The 14,371-nt window shown below is 42.6% G+C and overlaps 2 protein-coding genes and 1 long non-coding RNA gene across 4 annotated transcripts; all 3 read left to right on the forward strand.

Moving 5' to 3' along the window:
- The first annotated feature begins 645 nt into the window (after positions 1 to 645).
- On the forward strand, positions 646 to 1,727 carry LOC125377079. Its single transcript, XR_007219449.1, has 2 exons — positions 646 to 678; positions 1,420 to 1,727. It is a non-coding gene; the product is annotated as an uncharacterized LOC125377079 (long non-coding RNA).
- A 2,589-nt stretch (positions 1,728 to 4,316) lies between these two features.
- LOC124119951 (E3 ubiquitin-protein ligase TRIM56-like) lies at positions 4,317 to 8,275 on the forward strand. 2 transcript variants are annotated; one of them, XM_048389987.1, is made up of 2 exons: positions 4,317 to 4,708; positions 7,330 to 8,275. In XM_048389987.1, exon 2 carries the CDS (start codon positions 7,352 to 7,354, stop codon positions 8,273 to 8,275), a length of 924 nt encoding a protein of 307 aa, XP_048245944.1. In that variant the 5' UTR covers positions 4,317 to 4,708; positions 7,330 to 7,351. The 2 variants fall into 2 exon arrangements, with proteins under 2 accessions (XP_048245944.1, XP_046338611.2); XM_046482655.2 differs by lacking the exon at positions 4,317 to 4,708 and adding an exon at positions 4,785 to 5,095.
- Positions 8,252 to 11,981, forward strand: LOC125371646. Its single transcript, XM_048389985.1, has one exon. The coding sequence runs from the start codon at positions 8,386 to 8,388 to the stop codon at positions 9,904 to 9,906; it is 1,521 nt and encodes a 506-aa protein (XP_048245942.1). The 5' UTR covers positions 8,252 to 8,385; the 3' UTR covers positions 9,907 to 11,981.
- Positions 11,982 to 14,371: the final 2,390 nt, after the last annotated feature.

The following is a 14,371-nucleotide window of genomic DNA, read 5'->3' on the forward strand; positions in this document are numbered from 1 at the left end:
GAGACTCAAGATAAGATGTCAGTTAGACCAGGGAACAGCCAGACTCCAGACACCATGTCAGTTAGACCAGGGAACAGTGGGACTCAAGATAAGATGTCAGTTAGACCAGGGAACAGTGGGACTCCAGGCAAGATGTCAGTTAGACCAGGGAACAGTAGGGCTCCAGGCAAGATGTCAGTTAGACCAGGGAACAGTGGGACTCCAGACAAGATGTCAGTTAGACCAGGAAACAGTGAGACTCAAGATAAGATGTTAGTTAGACCAGGAAACAGTGGGACTCAAGATAAGTTGTCAGTTAGACCAGGAAACAGTGGGACTCCAGACAAGATGTCACTTAGACCAGGAAACATCGAGACTCAAGATAAGATGTCAGTTAGACCAGGGAACAGTGGGACTCTAGACACCATGTCAGTTAGACCAGGGAACAGTCTGACTCCAGACACCATGTCAGTTAGACCAGGGAACAGTGGGACTCCAGACACCATGTCAGTTAGACCAGGGAACAGTGGGACTCCAGACACCATGTCAGTTAGACCAGGGAACAGTGGGACTCCAGACACCATGTCAGTTAGACCAGGAAACAGTGAGACTCAAGATAAGATGTCAGTTAGACCAGGGAACAGTGGGACTCCAGACAAGATGTCAGTTAGACCAGGGAACAGTGGGACTCCAGACAAGGTGTCAGTTAGACCAGGGAACAGTCTGACTCCAGACACCATGTCAGTTAGACAAGGGAACTGTGGGACTCCAGACAAGATGTCACTTAGACCAGGAAACATCGAGACTCAAGATAAGATGTCAGTTAGACCAGGGAACAGTGGGACTCCAGACAAGATGTCAGTTAGATTAGGGAACCATGGGACTCCAGACACCATGTCAGTTAGACCAGTGAACAGTCTGACTCCAGACACCATGTCAGTTAGACCAGGGAACAGCCAGACTCCAGACACCATGTCAGTTAGACCAGGGAACAGTCTGACTCCAGACACCATGTCAGTTAGACCAGGGAACAGTGGGACTCAAGATAAGATGTCAGTTAGACCAGGGAACAGTGGGACTCCAGGCAAGATGTCAGTTAGACCAGGGAACAGTAGGGCTCCAGGGAAGATGTCAGTTAGACCAGGGAACAGTGGGACTCCAGACAAGATGTCAGTTAGACCAGGGAACAGTGAGACTCCAGACACCATGTCAGTTAGACCAGGGAACAGTGGGACTCCAGACACCATGTCAGTTAGACCAGGAAACATCGAGACTCAAGATAAGATGTCAGTTAGACCAGGGAACAGTGGGACCCCAGACAATATGTCAGTTAGACCAGGGAACAGTGGGACTACAGACACCATGTCAGTTAGACCAGGGAACATCGAGACTCAAGAAAAAATGTCAGTTAGACCAGGGAACAGTAGGGCTCCAGGCAAGATGTCAGTTAGACCAGGGAACAGTGGGACTCCAGACACCATGTCAGTTAGACCAGGAAACATCGAGACTCAAGATAAGATGTCAGTTAGACCAGGGAACAGCTAGACTCCAGACACCATGTCAGTTAGACCAGGGAACAGTGGGACTCCAGACAAGATGTCAGTTAGACCAGGGAACAGTGGGACTCCAAACAAAATGTCACTTAGACCAGGAAACATCGAGACTCAAGATAAGATGTCAGTTAGACCAGGAAACAGTGGGACTCCAGACACCATGTCAGTTAGACCAGGAAACATCGAGACTCAAGACAAGATGTCAGTTAGACCAGGGAACAGTGGGACTCCAGACAAGATGTCAGTTAGACCAGGGAACAGTGGGACTGCAGACAAGGTGTCAGTTAGACCAGGAACAGTCTGACTCCAGACACTATGTCAGTTAGACCAGGGAACCATGGGACTCCAGACACCATGTCAGTTAGACCAGGGAACAGTGAGACTCCAGACAAGGTGTCAGTTAGACCAGGGAACAGTCTGACTCCAGACACCATGTCAGTTAGACAAGGGAACAGTGGGACTCCAGACACCATGTCAGTTAGACCAGGAAACAGTGAGACTCAAGATAAGATGTTAGTTAGACCAGGAAACAGTGGGACTCAAGATAAGATGTCAGTTAGACCAGGAAACAGTGGGACTCAAGATAAGATGTCAGTTAGACCAGGGAACAGTGGGACTCTAGACACCATGTCAGTTATACCAGGGAACAGTGGGACTCTAGACACCATGTCAGTTAGACCAGGGAACAGTCTGACTCCAGACACCATGTCAGTTAGACCAGGGAACAGTGGGACTCCAGACACCATGTCAGTTAGACCAGGGAACAGTGGGACTCCAAACAAAATGTCACTTAGACCAGGAAACATCGAGACTCAAGATAAGATGTCAGTTAGACCAGGAAACAGTGGGACTCCAGACACCATGTCAGTTAGACCAGGAAACATTGAGACTCAAGATAAGATGTCAGTTAGACCAGGGAACAGTGGGACTCTAGACACCATGTCAGTTAGACCAGGGAACAGTGGGACTCTAGACACCATGTCAGTTAGACCAGGGAACAGTGGGACTCCAGACAAGATGTCAGTTAGACTAGGGAACAGTGGGACTCCAGACACCATGTCAGTTAGACCAGGGAACAGTCTGACTCTAGACACCATGTCAGTTAGACCAGGGAACAGTGGGACTCCAGACACCATGTCAGTTAGACCAGGGAACAGTGGGACTCCAGACAAGATGTCAGTTAGACCAGGGAACAGTGGGACTCCAGACACCATGTCAGTTAGACCAGGAAACATCGAGACTCAAGATAAGATGTCAGTTAGACCAGGGAACAGTGGGACTCCAGACAAGGTGTCAGTTAGACCAGGGAACAGTGGGACTCCAGACACCATGTCAGTTAGACCAGGAAACATCGAGACTCAAGATAAGATGTCAGTTAGACCAGGGAACAGTGGGACTCCAGACAAGATGTCAGTTAGACCAGGGAACAGTCTGACTCCAGACACCATGTCAGTTAGACAAGGGAACTGTGGGACTCCAGACACCATGTCAGTTAGACCAGGGAACAGTGAGACTCCAGACAAGGTGTCAGTTAGACCAGGGAACAGTCTGACTCCAGACACCATGTCAGTTAGACCAGGGAACATTGGGACTCCAGACACCATGTCAGTTAGACCAGGGAACAGTGAGATTCCAGGCAAGATGTCAGTTAGACCAGGGAACAGTGGGGCTCCAGACACCATGTCAGTTAGACCAGGGAACATCGAGACTCAAGATAAGATGTCAGTTATACCAGGGAACAGTGGGACTCCAGACAAGATGTCAGTTAGACCAGGGAACAGTTGGACTCCAGACACCATGTCTGTTAGACCAGGGAACAGTGGGACTCCAGACACCATGTCAGTTAGACCAGGAAACATTGAGACTCAAGACAAGATGTCAGCTGGACCAGGGTACAGCCAGACTCCTTACATGATCCTAGCTGGACCAGGAAACAGCCAGTGTCTACGATCAGTGATGCTCAGAACAACAGGCAGCAAACATGTAGTTCTTTGCAGGCATGCCTCCACACAGTTCTTGGAAATCTTCCAGGCAACTTGCTGTTGCTTTACAACACAGATGGCCAAATGATCACAACCCAACAAGCTCCTGTCGATGACCCTGCTATCTCTCTCAGCACCGAGGACGACCGTCTGGTCAGCTCTTTGAACCAACCAGGTGCCGTCTTCCAGGTTAAAAAGAATGGAACCCTTGCCCGAACCTTCAGACCTATTGTTGCTTCAGGTGCGACGTAATTGGGTCGTAGGGTCAGGCTCTGTTTGGGTCGGTGACTGGGTTGATTGTGTGTCATCCTACTCCGATGTCGTGGGACGTCGGTCATAATATCAACGAGAATAAATAGAGGCGAGAGCAGCAAACAAACTAACCACATGAACAGCGTAAGAAGCAACACACCAGCTCCAGGTTGCAAGTAAATGTTTGCGAGGCGTACATGCCTTATACATGACCACATTTCGAACAATAAACATATTTTACTTTGATTTTTCGTTTACTAAATAAAACAATCTGCTCGACAAACAATGCTTTCTATTTTACGTGAATAGGCATGATTGGCTCCGTCATCTGAGGCGGAAAATCGCTGTGCACAGTTGCATCCCTTACACATGCCAGGATCCTATGATTGTGGGTTCGAGTCCCAGACCTGCATCAGTTGGTAACAGGAGGAAGAAAAACTTAAAACTTAAATCAACAATAGCCTAAAATAAATATTAATAATTGATATTGCCATCTTCCAAAGAAAAAACATTCAAACGCTTCAGTAACGCATATTTCGTTTTATTATTTAGCAGTTCACCTTTTAGTATTTTTGTCCTTATTTGGGGTTGTCATTCAGTGATGTGTTCTTTTAATTGTCTCAGTTAAGTTATTTTACCGTTTACACCCAAAGGATCTGTTTCGGCGGATAACCGAGACTGAATATTCTGTGACGGTGACGTTTTATATTAAAAATCTACACTCCGCATCGTGTTTCGACCTGTTCAAGTGGCTGTTCAAGGAAAGTGTGTCTTTCCTAGAATTATTGAATTCGCGGGCATATAAGAATTTAAGGAGGATTTGCATTCATGTTATTGTTGTTCTGCACAACACTACCATCGTAGTTGTCACACACGTAGCTTCTACACTGTCATTTGGAAACAAAAGAAACAGATTCATCCGCAGACGAGCGTTATATCGAGGTAAGAACGTGGCGCACATCGGGTCACAATGACATAACGTTGTTATAGTGCGCTACTGTAGGTATGGTTGGTCGATGTGCAGCTGCTATCAGTACACAGGTTAGGTGGGATGTATGACGTTTACACAATGTTGGTGGGCGAGTTTTAAAAACCTGTATCCGTCGCTAATTTATAGAAATTTTCATCGTTGCACAGAGAAAAAGTGAGATCAGCTGGTAAAAGACCAATATCATTAAAATCAGATCTTACTTCTCGCTACCACTAAACCTAGGAAATCGCTGAACGGCAGATCTAAATTAAACCCGCCATTTTGAACGGATTACAAACAGAGATGGGAAAATGTGCATGCCATACATGTTGGATAAATGAGCACAATTAGACCCACAGGTATGTAATGTTTACTATTTCTTACACAAGACTTTAAATATATACTTTACTGTATGCTGTAACGATATCTATCAAGTCTGTGTAATTTAAAGGTCAGAATGATATTGCTCATTATAATACATATGTTCTAAATAAAAGCGATCTTCATTGAAAAACTGAAAGACATGTTTAGTAAGAAAACTCAATTCGTCCCCAGGAGGTAGCTAGGGGGACTGAAAGAAGTATACCCTTGAAAGGTATTGAACGAATTACATCATTTGTCACGAATAATTTACAAATGACGTTATCTTCTCATTTTAGAGTGATATGGAACAATTAAAGCCGGGTTTCAAATGCTACTAGAGTCATCTTCGCCTTAACCATTGTATAGAGACCCACAGTAGTGAAGCTCAGTGACAGTGGATTTACTCAAATGACCCCAACACACTAATGTGTTTGATAATATTCCATATTGATATATTGATATATAATCGACCCGACATCGGGTATGATATCACCTTAAGTACCCCTCTCTTTAAACTTTGTTTTTTTTATGTACCAGATTTCTTCATCAAATCGTTTCGGGTGGGAAGTTAAATTTTTTTTTAAATCGCAGTCGGTTGAAAGAAATGATACAGTGTTTTTGTATATGATGACAAACAAAGTCTTAGAAACTGACAAAAACCTGTCAGCAGTGGTAGAGAGCGTTATTGTTGCAGGCAGGGTATGTCATGAAATAAATTAATCAATATGATGTTTATCGATGTGATTAGTGTCGCATATATCAGGTATGGTAATTGATCTGTGAAGCACATGTTTACTCGATTACTTTTCATCGTCGAAATTTGTCCGCTAAATGTTGCTTCAAATTTCATTTTCAAGAGTCCGCGGTCTTTTGTCGTTTGTAAACATTCTGTTTGAAACAACAGAGGATGGTGGTACTTTTGTTCCAGACACATTTGATTGTTATCCATAATATATGTCCACAGCACAATTTTGGACTTATCTTTTTGTTAGCTCACCAGGACAGTCCATTCATCCATTAACTTTCAATTTCTTCTCCGAACTGGCTGAAGGGACGACCTTTCAATTTTTGGAAGACTCTTGTGCTCATATTTCACCACGGCGTTGAAGTATTTCTTTTGAAGAAAAATGAACACAAAATAAAAGTATAAAAACATATAAAGACTCTTCACCTCAGATCTCACACGGTCTTGAGATCTGTAACATGGACATGAGTGAGTGAGTGAGTATGGATTTAGACCGCTTTTAGCAATATTCCTGCAATATCATGGCGGGGAAAACCAGACATGGGCTTCACACATTGTGCCCATGTAGGTAAACACTGTCGTGGGAAACAACTTTGTCGTGATGAGCAAATGCTTCAACCACCAGGCTACCGCAACCGATCTTACATGGATATCAGGGGCAACAACACACATGTTTTCAGATTCATTCGTGACACTACAGCAAAAAAGAAGCCACAGGGCAAGGATGATGTCACTCTTTTCAGACTGAAACAGATTTCATTAATCGTGGATCATAATAAAGTATCATCTTCTCAGAAACTAAAATGGTGAGAGATATTATTTTGTTGAAAATGTAGCACTAATCTGGGCTAATGTTGATGATGCTGCTAACTAAGAAAATCTTTCAGCTCAGAGATTGCTATTACAAATGAGATGATTCTTTACGAGAATGCTACCATATTAATGTTCTTTACAGTTAAAAGGTGAGGTGAAATGGGCTTTAACACTTTAAAGCTAAAAGGATTCATTTTACTTAAAAAGAAGAAATCACACAGCCATTTAACACCCACACTTCCCTAACTTCGCATAAGATTGCCTTACCTAGAACATCCATACTTTGAGAGCTACAGAGTCTTGGTGCTGTTTTCTGTTTAAAAAAAGACGATATTTCAGAGTCAAACAAGTATCCGATCTTGGCAATGTAAGTACACCCGCGCTCCATTTTGAGGCAAGTGAGGTAATAAATGTATTGAACAACAGTCAGCAATAGTCCAGCCTTTTCATGGCTTCCTGTAAAGAAATGAATGGGCACGTTTCAGGCAAACCCGTGGTTGAAAGGACGCCAATGACAATCAAGTCTCAGTTTTAACCACCATTCATTAGATTATCCCACAAGCAGGAGGTACAAGGGGCCTACTCTGCCCCGGAATACCCATTGATTCGAAATGTACAAGACCTTTCAGTGCTGACAAACAATGTAACAGTTCAAATTCTCCTCTTTTTTAGGGCATAATTGAAGGTGGCCACAATGGCGATGCTTGCCTCAACAGACAAAGTGTCCAATGTGTTTTACTGTACCAACTGCAAGGAGAAGACACCAGAACCCGTTCCTCTAGCCTTTTACCACACAGTTTGCCGAAAGTGTCTTGAAGTCCATCAAACATTCAGCGTGGATAAACACATCTACTGTCCTGTGTGTGAAAAAAACACACAATGCTCTGACGAAATGGACAGTCTGCGATCACTGTTAAATACATGTATTGGTAGTGCCTCTCGTACGTTAGAAGACCCGTTACTTAAACCCGAGCCTGAATATTGCAGCGTTTGCTGCCTACACAACCAGCGCAATGACGTGACCCACCAGTGTGTTGACTGTGGCGATGTTCTGTGTGGTGTGTGTCAGGCAGGGCACCAAGCATCAAGCGCCACATACTCACACAAGGTCGTGGCCATTAGAGATGTGAAAACTGGGAAACATGTTGTCGAGGCAAAGAAAAGAAGCTTTCCTTGTGGTGATGCCAATCATAGGGGATGGGCTTATGCATACTTCTGTCAGTCCTGTGTCATTCCAATTTGTGAGTTGTGTTTTTTATTTCAACATAAAGGTCATGAGATTCTTACCTTGGATGAGGCTGCGCAGAACTGTGCAACGAAATTGGAAGAGCGATCACAAAAGCTTAGCACATATATGACTGAATCTGCAATTCCTAAGTTGGAAAGGTTCAGGAACCTGGAGCGTGATATTTCTTCAATACAAGACGCTGCGCTAAGAAGTATCAGGAACAAGACACAGACAGCTGTGGATATAATTCTAAAACAGAAGCAAGAAGCTGTAAAAAAGCTTTCAAAATTATGTGACAAGCAGCTTAAACTCACAAGTACGGTAAACACTTATTTAGAGCAGATGTCAAATCTGTGCCCAAAACTGTTGTCTCTTACAAACTTAGTTTAAGATCGGGGCAGAATGTGGCAGTTCTCATTCTTCACAATGACCTTGAGAAATGTTTCACAGAAAGTAAGCAATTACAAGATGCCATTGATGTCTTTGCTCCTAAACTGAAAATGCCTGTGTTTGATGGTAGATGTGATGTCCCTCTGAAATCTGGATTTATCACTGATGTTTTGTGTAGGAATGAGAACCTTGTCGCCGAGGGTTCTGCAGAAGATGGTACAGCATCAGGCTGTATGACAGACGATAGCGAAACCTTTCAGCAGGAAGACTACAGTGGGTACAAGTTGACCGAGTCTTTGATGATAGTAGGTGAGGCTGGGAAAGCCCTTTCATCAAGGTGTTGTTCTTCTGGACATCCATCTGAGGGTCCACTCAATAGCATGATCTTGAAGCTTGAGGATTCAACAAATGTGGAAATCTTTGTACAGAATGCCATCAGGCAAGAAGTTACCCCGGATTCCCTGATGACCGAACCTATGGATAGAGATACCTCCGATTCACCGATGACGTCAGAATGCAGGTATGGACATACCTCCGATTCACTGATGACCTCCGAATGCAGGAATGGAAATATCTCAGATGCAACGATGACCTCCGACTGTATGAAAAGGGATTCTTCAGAATCAATGAAGACATTTAGACCTATGACAGGAGATAGGTTTGGACCTTCGGGGTTAGACAGCTCTGGTGCATCTGCACAATCTTTTGATAAAAAACAGAAGGTCCCCGGAAGTGTAGTTACCTCAAAAGTGATACCAGAAGCAAACCAACACCTCCGTTCTGCTGTATCTGTTGAAGACGGAAGTAATTCTATCAGATCAGTTACCTTAAAGAAAATGAATATTTGTAAATTAAAAGTTACCAAAGACACCCGAGATCCAGAAATAAAGTCATTGGGAATCTTAAATGACAAACTTGTTATTGCAGACAATGCCAATAAGAAAATAAGGGCGATGACTACATGTGGAACTTTAACTGATATGAACCACAAAAATACACCACTTACTGATGATTTGCCCGCTCACACAATTGCCTGTTTGGATGACTGTGTTGTGTACATTTGTGGATCAACGATCTATATCACTGATAGGATTCTTAAGTGTCTACGATCAGTGATGCTCAGAACAACAGGCAGCAAACATGTAGTTCTTTGCAGGCATGCCTCCACACAGTTCTTGGTTGGAAATCTCCCAGGCAACTTGCTGTTGCTTTACAACACAGATGGCCAAATGATCACAACCCAACAAGCTCCTGTCGATGGCCCTATAGCTGCTATATCTCTCAGTAACGAGGACGACTTTCTGATCAGCTCCTTGAACCAACCAGGTGCCGTCTTCCAGGTTAAAAAGAATGGAACCCTTGCCCGAACCTTCAGACCTCCAAATGCCACAGAGTGGTATCCAGAGGGCACATGCATGGATAAGAGGAATAACCTGTATGTTGCTGATCCCAGACAGAATCAGATCCACGTGTTTAACGCTGGGGGTGAACAGCTGTGCATTCATTCAACATTGAGTGATGATCTGGTGTCACCTCGGTGTTTGGCCATATCATCAAACAGACTGTTTGTGTCAGGAAATCAACCGCATCTGTTTGTTTTTGATATATTTAACCATGCAGGTAGAACGTGAACATGAGGCTATGAACGGTTGCAATACAGGACAGAATGGTAAAATAGATACAGCCCTGAAATATGTTACCCAAAACGCTCACCTCATAATATTGACAAATCATGACCCAACATTAATTATATAGGGGAACAAATATTATTTGTGATTTGGAAAATATAGACAAATAAATGTACAACTACAAGGATGTTGACACACAATGCCTGACCCATATGACCCCTGACATTGAAGAATGCTTGATTCTGATGGGTTAAAAAGAGTTTTCCTTTTTGCTACAGATACCTGCTAAATATATATTAGGCTTTTCACACAGTTTATGTGCGTATGAAAACATCGATAATCTACATATCGTGATAGGGATGCCGATCACCGATAAGAACTAACCAGTATCGACTTTTCCTCTACTATATGCTGGATCTCAAATACAAGCCTGGACCCGGTTGTATCAAAGCCTCATTAACTAATGGCTACATTACACCCTAATGATACATTAAATGCTTATTGCACCATTAGTTAATGGCATCATTAAAATCGGTTGTATCAAACGTTTATTAGCATATCATTATCTAATGATGCCTTAATGTAAGTGTCTTCATTAACCTGTCATTAAATTCGGTGTTTCCCCTAAATATTTCCCACAATTCCTTGCCATGTTTGTTTTTAATGACACGCTAATGATGCCCCAGAACCTTCATTAAGTTAATGACGCGCTAATGACACCACGACGTCGTTAAAACGTTAGTACAACTGGATTTAATGATACATTAGTGAATGAAGGTTTAATGACACGTTAATGCGTCATTAAAGTTTGATACAACCGGGTCCTGGTCCCTAATTCACGCTGGGTCAACGGCTCTCCTGAAATTAATACACGGCCTAGCGTGTAAAAGAAGAAATACAGTAGCTTGGGATCGGATGTTTTTGGCGATGACGTTCCATCCCCGACTGCTTCGATTGTGAGATTACAAGACGAGGGCACATCTTTTGCATACACATGATAATGTTTATGAAACTATGTTCGATGGCGAACAGGCAATTTCCTCATTGAAACAACCGACAATGAAAGTAAAATATAACATTATAAAAAAAGTGTTTAAAAAAACTTTATTCATGACACCATGCTGTTCACAAAGCTCTTTTGTGATAAGTATTCATTGCCATCTCAGTCAACCACCACCGTCAGGACTCGTGAGTTGGGGATTTGAAAGTCCGTCAGAAAACACTACTCCCTTTGAAAGGCCACGAAAACCATCACTGAAGTTACAGCACAGGCACTTGATCATACAAACTTATCTAACTTGATGAAATCATTTCAGAACACGCACAATTAAGCAAATCATACACGAACCACTGTTTATGGGCCACGATAGTCACATTATTCCACACGCTGGCGTTGAATGCTGTGAAATCTTGAAATTGACGGGTGGGAAAATAGCCGTCTCGTCTGCAGCCTGAAAAAGGGCTGTTCAGTCCAGTTCCATTGGACATCACGTTGTCCCATCAGGCTCATTCCCAGCAAATCTACAGTAAGTCTACAGTAAATCTACCGTAAATCTACAGTAAATCAGAAATTTGATGTACCACTGTTGAGTAGATAAAGCACTCGGTTTCAAATTAAAATAAGACGTATCTGTACAGCAGGACTACATCAAATTTCCAAACAGTAGATGGATCTTCTTAATGTCCTTCATGGAAGCCGGTTTGGAATAGACCCATAGAACTCTATTGCTTGCTCAAGAAGCGACTAAATTGGATCGTGTGGTCAGTGTCCGTCCGGGTCGGTGACTGGGTTGATTGTGTGACATCCTACTCTGTTGGCGTTGGGCGTCATAATATCAACCACTGGTTTGTCTCGCTCAGATCCGCTTATTTACAGATTGTCGTGATATTGTTGAATATTGCTGACTGAGGCGAGAACAACAAACAAACAAAGCACATGAACAACTTGAGAAGGAACACACTAGCTTCAGGTTTTAAAGAAATATATGTGAGGCGTCCATTCCCTGTAAATGACCACATTAAGAACATTAAGCATATTTTACTTGTATTTGTCGGTAAAATAAAACGATGTAAAATCATATGTGCTTTGTATTATTTACAATCTGCTCAACAAACAATTAAACGTCACTGCCAGAGAATCAGTCTCGATTATCCATTGAAACAGATTCATTTGGACGTGTTCGAATCCCAGTTCGCCTCGATGATGTTTCTAGGTTTGTCAGCACCATAACCGTGCTCGTGGGTCTCACAGAAGTGGTAAACGTCTGAGACCTGCATCACATCGGGCTTTCCTCCCATATTAAGCTAACACGCCGCGATATAACTGTAATACTGTTAAAAGCGGCGTTAAACCCAACTCACTCACTCACTCACTCACTCACCATTGGACGTAAAGGGAAAAATGGCAGTGGAAATTATGTGAAAGGATCACTGAAAATCAGTGATGACAAACAATGACTTTCAATATAAGCAGGAAGCAAGGTTGATCCACTCATCTGAGGCGCCGCAAATCGCTGTGCACAGTTGCGTCCCTTACTCATGCCAGGATCCTATGATTGTGGGTTCCAGACCTGCATCAGTTGGTAACAGGTTGGAGAAGAAAGGTTAAGAAAAAAACCTTGTAACAATGTAATTTTTGTAGCAAGCATTTTAATTTTTTCAACAGTCCGAAGCATAAATCTGTGAAAGGCATTTAGAAGTGATACACATAAGGAAGAGAATTTATGGATGTAAACTTCTTTATTATTAGGAACACAACGTTTCGGAGTACCAACAAGACTTCCCACATGATGTTATGGTCTTGGTTCTTGAGGATGTGTTCGGAAATAGCGGATTTGAGGTCTAGTTTGTTGATAGAGGTCTGATGCTCCTTGAGTCTGGTGTTGAGGGGTCTGAGGGTTTCTTCAATGCGGTGGCGACAGCAGCAGTAGCAGGGTATCTGGTATATAGACATCCTGTTGGGTTTCTTCAATACGTTGGCCACAGCAGCAGTAGCAGGGTATCTGGTATATAGACATCCTGTTGATTTTCTTCAATGCGGTGGCGACAGCAGCAGTAGCAGGGTATCTGGTATATAGACATCCTGTTGGGTTTCTTCAATGCGTTGGCCACAGCAGCAGTAGCAGGGTATCTGGTATATAGACATCCTGTTGGGTTTCTTCAATGCGGTGGCCACAGCAGCAGTAGCAGGGTATCTGGTATATAGACATCCTGTTGGGTTTCTTCAATGCGTTGGCCACAGCAGCAGTAGCAGGGTATCTGGTATATAGACATCCTGTTGGGTTTCTTCAATACGTTGGCCACAGCAGCAGTAGCAGGGTATCTGGTATATATACATCCTGTTGGGTTGGGACTTGCGCTGCTTGAGCCCCTAGGGGACATTTTTTTCAAATTATTCTGGTACAGATTGTTGTCTTACAAAAATAGAAAAAATGAATAATTATTTCTTTTGACAGAGGCTGTTCACAATTCGGATAGGAAGACTACTGTGGCAAACCTAAGCGACTGAAAAATGATATTCAAAACGACGAAAATATGCATGTTGTCAATGTATATGTCGGTCAACAAGATATCAGCCGACAAGATGACAAGTAATGTTATATAGTCTATCATATTATTTACTTCTAGGGATAATTTCGTAAGGGAAAACGTGAATATGAATAATACGTAAGTACACTATTCAGGTTAAACCGGGTTTAACTGCTGCCTGCATGTGAATATGATACACATCCAAAATGCTGACTGCTTGTGAATATGATACAAATCCATGTCACATGCATATGGGCTTCTTTCGACACACCCTATATCTAATATCAGTACAATATCAGTGATAAATTGCCCTGCTATCAAGCGTTGTTAGGATGTGTAAACATGGTGTACTGTGACATGAATGTTAGACCGACTTTTAGCTCACCTGAACTGACGCTTTAAGTGACTATGTCGTGACGTTTGTATCCATCGTCTATCTGTCCATATCTAAGATACGGAAACACAGAAGAGTAATGTCTTTATAATAATGTCTTTATAATAATGTTCTTCGTAAAAAGAATCTAGCTAAGACATATGTTCATTAACTAAAGTAATTTAGACACCACCTGATTAAACCCCTGCATCTTTATCTATCTATCTATCTATCTATCTATTTGTCTATCTATCCAAACAATATACACACATTTGTGCTCGTGTCTATAGTGTCAAAATCAAGGTCATACAACAATATCTTCTTAACAAAGTTATAAAATCTTTTTAATCCAGCAGTGAATGTGTCTCATGTATGACGAGAATGTGCTGAGAATGTGTCTCAGGTAGGATGAGAATGTGCTGAGAATTTGTCTCAGGTAGGATGAGAATGTGTCTCAGGTAGGATGAGAATTCGCTGAGAATGTGTCTCAGGTAGGATGAGAATGTGCTGAGAATGAGTCTCAGGTAGGATGAGAATGTGCTGAGAATGTGTCTCAGGTAGGATGAG

The sequence above is a fragment of the Haliotis rufescens genome, unplaced genomic scaffold, assembly GCF_023055435.1.
Source record: "Haliotis rufescens isolate VD_foot unplaced genomic scaffold, xgHalRufe1.0.p SCAF_8, whole genome shotgun sequence".
NCBI lineage: Eukaryota > Metazoa > Mollusca > Gastropoda > Lepetellida > Haliotidae > Haliotis > Haliotis rufescens.